This window comes from Cetorhinus maximus, unplaced genomic scaffold (genome assembly GCF_964194155.1).
Source record: "Cetorhinus maximus unplaced genomic scaffold, sCetMax3.hap1.1 HAP1_SCAFFOLD_162, whole genome shotgun sequence".
Lineage (NCBI taxonomy): Eukaryota > Metazoa > Chordata > Chondrichthyes > Lamniformes > Cetorhinidae > Cetorhinus > Cetorhinus maximus.
The window spans coordinates 106,425-118,479 of NW_027596150.1; the positions used below are offsets into that span (position 1 = coordinate 106,425).

The window sequence follows — 12,055 nt, forward strand, 5'->3', positions numbered from 1 at the left end:
AAGGCAGGCCATCTATAGTGCTGGCTTGTCTGCACTGGACTGCTGCTTTGGGCTGCATTAGAGTACTTAAGTTGGAATTTGGTGAGTGAGGGAGTTCAGTGAAGAGGGAAGGGGGTGATCCTTTCATTTTCAACCTTTCCTCAGAAAGAAGAGCGGAGGCCTTGGTAAGTAGGACCTGGTGAGTATTTCTACTGTCCTTAATATTCCCTAAACTAGAGGAAGTAAAAGTAAAGTGAGTAATTTAATGGTAAGTCACAGCAGGGCAGTTCAATCATGTGGAACGCTTCTCCTGTGCAATTTAGGAAGACAGGGACACTTCCACAACCATGTGTGCAGGAAGTGTCCCCAGCTGCAGCTACTTGAAATCCGCTTTTTCGGAGCTGAAGCTGCGGCTGGAGTCACTGTGGGGCAGCCACAGGTCTGAGATTTTCATGGATAGCACTTAGTGTGAGGTGGTCACACTGCAGATAAAGAGTGCACGGCCAGAAAGGGAATGGATGACCACCAGACAGAGTAAAAGCACTAGGCAAGTAGTGCCGGAGTCCCCTGGGTCCATCTCCCCCTTTAACAGATTTTCCGTTTTGGATACTGTTCGGGGAGATGGTTTTACAGGGGAAGGTAGCAAGAGCAAAGTCCGTGGCACCATGAGTGGCTCAGCTGCACAAGAGAGGGAGAAAAAAGAGCGGGAGAGCAATTGTGACAGGGGATTCCAACGTAAGGGGAGCATATAGACATGTCTGCAACCACAGACATGACACCAGGATGGTGTGTTGCCTCCCTGGTGCAAGGGTCAAGGATGCTGCTTGAGCGGCTGCAGGACATTCCGAAGGGGGAGGGTGAACAGCCAGAGGTCGTGGCCCATATCGGTACCAATGACATAGGTAAAAAGAGGAATGAGGTCCTAAAAGCAGAATATAGGGAGATAGGAAAAAACCAGGACCTCAAAACCAGGATTACCCCGAGTGGCACATGCTAGTGAGATCAGGAATAGGAGAATAAATCAAATGAATGCGTGGCTGGATCTATGGTGTAGGAGGGAAGAATTTAGATTCCTGAGGCATTGGGACTAATCCTGGGGAAGATGGAATCCGTACAAGCTGGACGAGTTGCACCCCAGCAGGACCGGCACCAATATCCTCGCAGGGGTATTGGCTAGTACTGTGGGAGAGGGTTTAAACTAGAGTGGCAGGGGTTGAGAACCTGAGCAGGGAGACACAAGAGAGAGAAACAAAGATAGGAATGAAGGACAGAAAAGTAGAAAGCAAAAGTGGAAGGTAGAGGAAACAAGGGCCAGCAGCAAATTGGGCCATAATATAAAAATTGTCTAAAAATGTTAAAAGGACAAGTCTAAAGGCACTGTACCTGAATACACAGAGCATTCGCAATAAGGTAGATGAATTGACAGTGCAAATAGATGTAAATGGTACAATATGATTGCAATTATGGGGACATGGCTGCAGGGTGATCAGGGCTGGGAACTGAATATCCAAGGGTACTCGGTATTTAAGAAGGACAGGCAAAAAAGAAAAGGAGGTGGCGTGGCATTGCATTGTTAGTTAAGGATGAAATCGGTGAAATAGTGAGAGAGAATATTAGATCAGAAAATCTAGATGTAGAATCAGTCTGGGTGGAGCTAATAAGCAACAAGGGGCGGAAAACATTAGTGGGAGTTGTCAATAGGCCTCCAAACAGTAGTGGTGAGGTAGGAGACAGCATTAAACAGGAAATTCGAGATGCATGTAACAAGGGTAATACAGTAATCATGGGTGACTTTAATCTACATATAGACTGGGGCAAACCAAATTAGCAATAATGCTGTGGTAGATGAATTCCTGGAGTTTGTACAAGATGGTTCTTCAACGTACTGGTCTAAAAAACCAACGAGGATACAGGCTATCCTAGATTTGGTAATGAGCAATGAGAAGGGGTTACTTAATAATCCTGTTGTGCGGAATCCTTTAGGGAACAGTGACCATAACACAATAGAATTCTTCATTAGGATGGAAAATGAAGATGGCCGATCCAAAACTAGGCTCCTAATTCTAAACAAAGGAAACTACGGAGCTATGAGGTGTGAGTTGGCCAAGATAGATTGGGGAACTTCATTAAAAGGCATGATGGTGGATAGGCAATGGCTAATATTTAAGGAACATGTAAAGAATATTTAAGTATGCATTGCGACAGTTATATACATTCCTTTCTGGTGCAAAAACAGAACAGGAAAAGTGGCCCAACCATGGCTAACAAAAGAAATTAAGGATAGTATTAGATCCAAAGAGGAGTCATATAAAGTTGCTTAAAAAAAGTAGCAAACCTGAGGATTGGGAGCAGTTTAGAATTCAGCAAAGGAGGATCGAAAGATTGATTAAGAGGGGAAAAATAGAGTATGAGGGTAAACTTGCAAGGAACATAAAAGCAGATTGTAAAGCTTCTATAAGTATGTAAAAAGATTAATGAAGGTAAATATAGGTCCCTTACAGTCCGAAATGGGACAATTTACAATAGAAAACAAGGAAATGGCAGAGCAATTAAACAGCTACTTTAGATCTGTCTTCACAGAGGAAGACACAAATATCTTCCCAGAAATGCTAGTGAACCAACAGTTTAGTGAGAAGGAGGAATTGAAGGAAATTAGTATTACTAAACCAATTGTGCAGGAGAAATTAATGGGACTGAAAGCCGATAAATCCACAGCACCTAATAATCTACATCCCAGGGTACTAAAGGAGATGGCCATGGAAATAGTGGATGCGTTGATTGTCACCTTCCAAAAATCCTGGAACAATGCCAGCAGATTGGAGAGTGGCAAATGTAACCGCACTATTTAACAAAGGAGGGAGGGAGAACACAGGGAATTACAGACCGGTTAACCTAACATCAATATTAGGGAAAATGCTAGAGTCTATGACAGTATTATAAAGGATGAGGTGACAGAAAACTTAGAGAATATCATCTGGTTTAAACAAAGTCAGCATGGATCTATAAGCTTGACAAACCTACTGGAATTTTTTGAGGACGTAACTAGCAGAATAGATAAGGGAGAACTAGTGGATGTAGTGTATTTGGATTTTCAGAAAGCTTTTGATGAACTCCCACATAAGAGGTTATTGTGCACATGGGATTGAGGGTAGGTAATATATTGGCATGAATTGGGAATTGGTTAGCAGACAGGAAACAGACAGTTGGAATAAATGGGTCTTTTTCAGAATGACAGACGGTAACCAGTGGGACACCAAAGGGATCAGTGATTGGGCCCCAGCTATTCACAATATATACCAATGATTTGGATCAGGGAGCCAAACGTAATATTTCCAAGTTTGCTGACGACACAAAGTTTGGTGAGAATGAATGGTGCGGAGGATGTAAAGAGGCTTCAAGGCAATTTAGACAAGTTATGTGAGTGGGAAAATACATGGCAGATGCAGTATAACATGGATAAGTGTGAAGTCATCCACTTCTGTAGGAAAAACAGAATGGCAGAGTATTATTTAAATGTTGATAGATTGGGAAATGTTGATGTACAAAGGGACCTGGGTGTCCTTGTACACCAGTCAGTGAAAGCAATGCTTGCAGCAAACAGTTAAGAAGGCAAATGGTATTGTTGGCCTTCATTGCAAGAGGACTCAGGTACAGGAGCAAGGATGTCTTAATGCAACTGTACAGGGTCTTGGTGAGACCACACCTGGAGTATTGTGTGCAGTTTTGATCTCCTTACCTAAGAAAGGATGTACTTGCCATAGAGGGAGTGCAGCAAAAGTTCACCAGACTGATTCCTGGGATGGCAGGATTGTCATATGAGGAGAGATTGGGTCATCTAGGCCTGTATTCATTGGAGTTTAGAAGAATGAGATGGGATCTCACTGAAATGTATAAAATTCTGACAGGGCTGGGCAGACTGGATGCAGGCATGATGTTTCCTCTGGATGGGGCGGGTTCCAGAATGAGTCATAGTCATAGTCACAGTCACAGGATACGGGATAGGCCATTTAGGACTGAGATGAAGAGAAACTTCTTCACTCAGAGGGTGGTGAACCTGTGGAATTCTCTACCACAGAGGGCTGTGGAGTCCAAGTCACTGAATATATTTAAGAAGGAAAGAAATAGATTTCTAGACTCAAAGCACCAAGGGGTATGGGGAGAGAGCGGGAGTACGGCGATGAGATGGAGGATCAGCCATGATCATATTGAATGGCGGAGCAGGCTCCAAGGGCCAACTGATCTACTCTTGCTATTCTCTATGTTTCTGTGAATGGTGCTTTACATTTAGATATTTTAGTAATACAATCAGGAATATAGAGACAGAATAACAATTTAACTGTCTTCCTGCCTCTTACTGTTATGACTGGACATTCTGCAGACAGACTCAATCTGTTTTCATCTCCATTGTCTTACTGAATCCCTTTGGCCGGGATTTTCCAGCCCCACCGTGGCGGGAGCTGCCGCGGGAGATTTGGCAGCCCAGCCAAAAGCCCATTGACTTTCAGCGGGACCGAACAATCCCAATGGCAGCCGGGGCAGGAAAATCCCGCCCTTTGCTTCTATGAATATCTAGATTCATGCAATATCCCTAATATCTAAACTAATCAATATAAATAGTTATTCACATACCAGCACTTACCTCTTGGCTTACCAAAAGCCCACAGAAACATTTATAAAGCACAGTCTGAAATTCATAATACAATAAAAAGTATATTAAAGCCCATAATTCTTACAAAACCAACATTTGGATCATTAATAAAATTAGTAAACAGCAACAGTCCCAACATTGATTCCTAAATGTAATTATATATATCTCTCTCTCCATCTTTTTCTCCATATATAAAATAACTATGGGAAAAAATCTTTTGTTGTGTTTCTATGTATATCCCAATACTTATAAACATTTCTGTGTACCTCTCAGTATCTCTGTGGGGGCAATGTAGCCCCATTTTTTAGGAGCTATGCAGCTACCTGATGCTTGAAATGAGGTTCAAGATGGACATGCACACTTCTGATGGGAAGTGCGTAGATTGTCCTGGTAAAGGGGTTTACATGCACACATCTACTGACTGGCAGCAGCATGTGGAGCAGGCAGCCCATGATGCAAATCAGTGTGCTTGCTGATTTGATGGCAGCACTGCCATTTTACAACTGCACACTCCGGCCAATGCCTTGTCATAGCCACATTATCACTAAGACCGCCAACTTCCACTTTCACAAAATTGACCGACTCTGCCCCTGCCTAAGCTCATCTGATGATGAAATCCTCACCCATGCCTTTGTTACCTTGTGACTTGATTGTTTCAATGTATTCCTTGCTGGCCTCCCACATCCTATCCTACATAAAACTTGAGGTTGTCCAAAACTCTGTTGCCCGGTCCTTACTTGTACCAAGTCCTATTCACACATCACTCCTGCTGTGCTTACTGACCCGCGTTGGTTCCCAGTTAAGAAACACCCTGGTTTTAAAATTCTCATTCTTTTTTCAAATCCCTCCACGCCCTAACCCCTCCTTATCTCTGGAATCTCCGCTAGCAATCTTCTGAGATATCTGCACTCATCTAATTCTGGCCTCTTGAGCATTCCCGATTTTAATTGTTCCGCCATTGGTGTCTTTAGCTTCAAAAACCCTGAGCTCTGGAATTCCCTTCACCTGTCTGTCTCTCTACCTCTCTTTTCTCCTTTTAAGTCCCTCTTTAAAACCTACTCCTTTGACCAACCTGTTTACCTAACCTAAAGCCTTGTGTCTCAGTGTCATATTGTGTTTTATAATACAAGAGTAAGGAAGTCTTGTGGTGCAGTTGGTAGTGTCCCTGCATGCGAGCCAGAATCCCTGGGGTTCAAGTCCCGCTCCGGAACTTGAAGGCCAAGGAAGGTGAATTCATAACGCAACAAAACAGGTTAGCCCAAATCTTCTGAGCAGGATCAGAAACCTATTTCCGACCCTGATCAGACAAAAAAAATACCCATTTATCTTCCTCTAGTTTTTCTAAGCAATCTTCCAAGAAAGGATCCTTCCAAACTGACTCAGTGTAGCAAAGCTCGGAGGGAGCAGCAGAGAGAATCAGCTGGTGAATGAGGTGGGTTGGCTGGGTGAAGTAAAGGGGTAGGGTGGCACGTGGGTGAGGTAGTGGGATGGCACATTCCTCCACTGTCACTGGGTCAAAATCCTGGACCTCTCCCTAACAGCACTGTGGGTGTACCTACACCACATGGACTGCAGAAGTTCAAGAAAGCAGCTCACCACCACCTTCTCAAGGGCAATTAGGGATGAGGAATATGCTGGCTGAGCTAGTGATGTCCATGTCCTGTGAAAGAATTTTTAAAGAAAGGATGAGTAGGGTGGCATGTGGTTGAATGAGTAGGTGGGTCAGAGGGGGCGTTGGATGGTGGGGGCATTTCAGGTCAGTTGGGGACTAGTTAGGTCGGGTCAGTGGGGGGTAGAGGGGTAGTCATGTGGTCAAGGGGTTAGTTGCGGGGAGGTCAGTGTAAGTAATTTGTATAGTTATCCAGGTGTTAGACTAGGTTTTTCTCTGTAACATTTCTTGGATAACTCTGCAGGTAAGTACGTCGGAACCGCCTGAAGTCTCCGAATCTCACTCAGACTTGGAGACTTTCTCAGAGGGTTGCAGGGAGCAGGGGAATTGCCCATCAGAAGTTCAAACTTCCCAGGCAATCCCCAAGGAGTCCTTGCATTGGGACTTCCATGGGGTCCCATGGCACATCTCCCAGGGGACATCCAGTTTCTGACTATCCTGAGATTGGAAGATCTGGGCCATTGAGTATCAACCTGTAAATTCTTCCAACATACACCAATGGCCATTGGTAAGAGGTGAAGAGATTCCTGGTCAGCCATGTGATGGGAAAACATTGGAGCCTTTACCATCACTATTCATTGCTGTAGACTACAACATGCATATTAAAATACATGTTTCCACAGCAACTCTGATTCCTTGGTGGTGCAGTTTGGTTCAGTTAGCTGGGTGGCAAGGTTTGGATCAGACTGGTGCCAACAGCACTGGATTTGAACCCTGTTCCGGCAAGGGTGCATTTGGGACCTGCCTCCTACCCGTGGTGGAGCTTGCGGTACTGTAGGTTGGACCTGCCTGCAGACTGAAGAGAATGCTCCTGTGAAGCATCTTGAGATGCCTTATTAAATTAGAAGCGCTATATAAATACAAATTGATGCTTTCTAGTCGAAGCAACAGAAGATGAATCTCACGGACAAGGTACAGCACTCCCCCAACACAGCACCTCCAACGCTGCAGCACCCCCTTAGTACTGACCCTCCAACACTGCAATGCTCCCTTTGTACTGACCCTCCAACACTGCAATGCTCCCTTTGTACTGACCCTCCAACAGTGCAGTTCTCCCTCAGTACTGATCCTCCAACAGTGCAGTTCTCCCTCAGTACTGTCCCTCCAACAGTGCAGCGCTCCCTCAGTACTGACCCTCTGACAGTGCAGCACTCCCTCAGTACTGACCCTCCAACACTGCAGTGCTCCTTTAATACCGACCCTTTGACAGTGTGGCACTCCCACAGTACCCTCCCTCCGACTGTGGGGTGCTCCCTCAGATCCCTCCATCTGACAGTACGGCGCTTTCTCAGTCTTTGGCTGTCTCTCAATTCGTGGATCATATCTCCTCAGGTCACATGGCAGGGCATCCGACAAGATAGTGGGATCTAGAGTGTAGGATCTGTTTCCTTTTCTTTCCTTGTCTGCCAGCGCTGTGTATCATCATTAAGACATTGTGACCCAAAGCATGATGCAGCTTGAACAACTGCTAGCAAGCTCCTCATAGTCATGCTGACGTGCTTCAAGAAGCTTCAGAGTGTCTTTGAAGTGTTTTCTTTGTCCTCCCCTGAAACCTCAGCCATTTGAGAGTAGGGAAACCTGATCGGGGAGGTGGTTATTGACCACCCGGACACAGTATCCAGTCCATCAAAGTTGATTTTGCGGGAGTTTTGCCTGAAGGTTTGTGAAGCTGGCTTCAAGAAGGACACTAGCATTTATTTGACTTCCTTCCCATTGAACCCAGAGGATGTGGTGGAGGTATTGCTGGAGTTCCTCTAGTGCTCTTACGTGTCACTAATGCACAGTCCAGATCTCAATGCAATACAGAAATCTGATGATGACAGCTGCTCTGTACACTAGGATTTTGTTGACTTGCAGAGGTCTCTGTTGTCAAACGCTTGCTGCCGTAGTTTGTAGAAGGCTGACCTGGCACGGCTAATCCGGTGTTGGATCTCCTCATCAATGCAGCGGTTCCTGGGTACTGACACTCCGACAGTGCAGTGCTCCTCCCAAACCTCGTTCCTGCTCCCTCAACATTAAAGCCCTCACTCGGTATTGCCCCTTCTGACAGTGCAGCGCTCCATCATTCCCCCTACCGATAGCCTAGATATTCCTCTATACTGCATGTCCAACTATGCAGCTCTACCTCAGTGCAGTCCCTCTGATGGGTGCAGCTCTGCCTCAGTGCGGATCCTCCGATGGTGCACCTCCACCTCAGTGCGGATCCTCTGATGGTGCAGCTCTGCCTCAGTGCGGATTCTCTGATGGTGCAGCTCCACTCAGTGCGGATCCTCTGATGGTGCAGCTCCACCTCAGTGCGGATCCTCTGATGGTGCAGCTCCACCTCAGTGCGGGTCCTCTGATGGTGCAGCTCTACCTCAGTGCAGATCCTCTGATGGTGCAGCTCCACCTCAGTGCGGATCCCCTGATGGTGCAGCTCTGCCTCAGTGCGGATCCTCTGATGGTGCAGCTCCACCTCAGTGCGGATCCTCTGATGGTGCAGCTCCACCTTAGTGCGGATCCTCTGATGGTGCAGCTCCACCTCAGTGCGGATCCTCTGATGGTGCAGCTCTACCTCAGTGCGGATCCTCTGATGGTGCAGCTCCACCTCAGTGCAGTCCCTCTGATGGTGCAGCTCTACCTCAGTGCGGATCCTCTGTTGGTGCAGCTCTACCTCAGTGCGGATCCTCTGATTGTGCAGCTCCACCTCAGTGCAGTCCCTCTGATGGTGCAGCTCTACCTCAGTTCAGTCCCTCTGATGGTGCAGCTCTACCTCACTGCAGTCGCTCTGATGGTGCAGCTCCACCTCAGTGCAGTCGCTCTGATGGTGCAGCTCCACCTCAGTGCTGATCCTCTGATGGTGCAGCTCCACCTCAGTGCGGATCCTCTGATGGTGCAGCTCTACCTCAGTGCGGTCACTCTGATGGTGCAGCTCCACCTCAGTGCGGATCCTCTGATGGTGCAGCTCCACCTCAGTGCTGATCCTCTGATGGTGCAGCTTCACCTCAGTGCGGATCCTCTGATGGTGCAGCTCTACCTCAGTGCGGTCCCTCTGATGGTGCAGCTCCACCTCAGTGCGGATCCTCTGATGGTGCAGCTCCACCTCAGTGCGGATCCTCTGATGGTGCAGCTCTACCTCAGTGCGGCTCCTCTGATGGTGCAGCTCTACCTCAGTGCGAATCCTCTGATGGTGCAGCTCCACCTCAGTGCGGTCCCTCTGATGGTGCAGCTCTACCTCAGTGCGGATCCTCTGATTGTGCAGCTCCACCTCAGTGCGGATCCTCTGATTGTGCAGCTCCACCTCAGTGCGGTCCCTCTGATGGTGCAGCTCTACCTCAGTGCTTTCCATCTGATGGTGCAGCTCCACCTCAGTGCGGATCCTCTGATGGTGCAGCTCCACCTCAGTGCAGATCCTCTGATGGTGCAGCTCCACCTCAGTGCGAATCCTCTGATGGTGCAGCTCCACCTCAGTGCAGATCCTCTGATGGTGCAGCTCCACCTCAGTGCAGTCCCTCTGATGGTGCAGCTCTACCTCAGTGCGGATCCTCTGATGGTGCAGCTCCACCTCAGTGCTTTCCCTCTGATGGTGCAGCTCCACCTCAGTGCGGATCCTCTGATTGTGCAGCTCCACCTCAGTGCGGTCCCTCTGATGGTGCAGCTCTACCTCAGTGCTTTCCCTCTGATGGTGCAGCTCCACCTCAGTGCGATCCCTCTGATAGTGCAGCTCCACCTCAGTGCAGTCCCTCTGATGGTGCAGCTCCACCTCAGTGCTTTCCCTCTGATGGTGCAGCTCCACCTCAGTGCAATCCGTCTGATGGTGCAGCTCTACCTCAGTGCAATCCCTCTGATTGCGCAGCTCTACCTCAGTGCGGATCCTCTGATGGTGCAGCTCCACCTCAGTGCGGGTCCTCTGATGGTGCAGCTCCACCTCAGTGCGAATCCTCTGATGGTGCAGCTCCACCTCAGTGCAGATCCTCTGATGGTGCAGCTCCACCTCAGTGCAGTCCCTCTGATGGTGCAGCTCCGCCTCAGTGCAGATCCTCTGATTGTGCAACTTTGCCTCAGTGCAGTCCCTCTGATGGTGCAGCTCCACCTCAGTGCAGTCCCTCTGATGGTGCAGCTCCACCTCAGTGCAGTCCCTCTGATAGTGCAGCTCCACCTCAGTGCGGTCCCTCTGATGGTGCAGCTCCACCTCAGTGCTTTCCCTCTGATGGTGCAGCTCCACCTCAGTGCAATCCGTCTGATGGTGCAGCTCTACCTCAGTGCAATCCCTCTGATTGCGCAGCTCTACCTCAGTGCGGATCCTCTGATGGTGCAGCTCCACCTCAGTGCGGATCCTCTGATGGTGCAGCTCCACCTCAGTGCGAATCCTCTGATGGTGCAGCTCCGCCTCAGTGCAGATCCTCTGATTGTGCAACTTTGCCTCAGTGCAGTCCCTCTGATGGTGCAGCTCCACCTCAGTGCAGTCCCTCTGATGGTGCAGCTCCACCTCAGTGCAGTCCCTCTGATGGTGCAGCTCCACCTCAGTGCGGTCCCTCTGATGGTGCAGCTCCACCTCAGTGCAGTCCCTCTGATGGTGCAGCTCCACCTCAGTGCGGTCCCTCTGATGGTGCAGCTCCACCTCAGTGCAGTCCCTCTGATGGTGCAGCTCCACCTCAGTGCGGTCCCTCTGATGGTGCAGCTCCACCTCAGTGCGGTCCCTCTGATGGTGCAGCTCCACCTCAGTGCGGTCCCTCTGATAGTGCAGCTCCCCCTCAGTGCGGATCCTCTTTTTGTGCAGGTCCACCTCAGCGTGGTCCCTCTGATTGTGCCGCTCTACTTCAGTGCTGGCATGCACTTTGCACTGAATTTTCTGAGGTGTCGGACTTTGAGGGGAGAGATAGGCGTGGCGGGTTTTTCTAGCCCTCTGGGCCCAATGGATCTGTTAAGGAGGGACTCCCTCCTTCACTGCTAACAGGTGATGAAGGGCGACCTGCCAGGCCGGCCTCTCTTGCCGCCAGTTAATCAAGTCAGTGGTGCGATGAGTGGGAGAATATTGCCTACTCAAAGGCCACAATTGGCCCACTGCTGCGCATCTCAACGCCATCCCTCCTGCTGATAAAATTGGTGTGGGAGCAGCGACAGTCCATTGGGTTGCGGGCAGCTTCCCCTCCAAGTCTCTCACATCCCGACTTGGAAATATATCGCAGTTGCTTCACTGTCGCTGGGTCAAAATCCTGGAACTCCCTTCTTAGGAGCACTGTGAGTGTACCTACACTACATGGATAGCAGCGGTTCAAGAAGGCAGCTCACCACCACCTCCTCAAGGGCAGTTAGGGATGGGCAATAAATGCTGGCCTAGCCTTCTTCAGAGAGTCATACAGACTTGAAATGTTAACTCTGTTTTTCTCTCCACAGATGCTGCCAGACCTGCTGAGTTTTTCTGGCATTTTCTTTTTTTTATTTCAGATTCCCAGCGCCCGCAGTATTTTGTTTTTATCTTGCTGATGTTAATGGTGTTGATATTTGTCTACGTACAACAAAATGGTAACCAGCTGCTGGTGATATCTTGTGTTTTCTCAAAGAGAGTTACTGGAAGCGGATGAGCAAGCGCAGAAAGAGCATTCGCACCCTGCACACTTTGGGCCCAAGAAGTACTGCCTGCGAGAATGCATGTGTCAAGTGGAAGGGCAGGTTCCCTGCCCAGGTCTGGTGCCTTTACCCAAGGAAATGACTGGGAAGTATCGGACTGCCCTGCGAGCAGGGTCTGCTGTGTAAATAAAGCTTTCATCAAGAATTCA

The 12,055-nt window shown here is 48.6% G+C and overlaps 1 protein-coding gene across 1 annotated transcript in view; it reads left to right on the forward strand.

Moving 5' to 3' along the window:
* Positions 1 to 12,055, forward strand: part of mrps25 (mitochondrial ribosomal protein S25) — a 41,990-nt gene extending 29,935 nt beyond the window's left edge. The window contains exon 4 of the mRNA XM_078534951.1: positions 11,840 to 12,055. Within this exon, the coding sequence (XP_078391077.1) occupies positions 11,840 to 12,032 (193 nt within the window). The 3' untranslated portion in view covers positions 12,033 to 12,055. The remainder of the gene's footprint in view (positions 1 to 11,839) is intronic.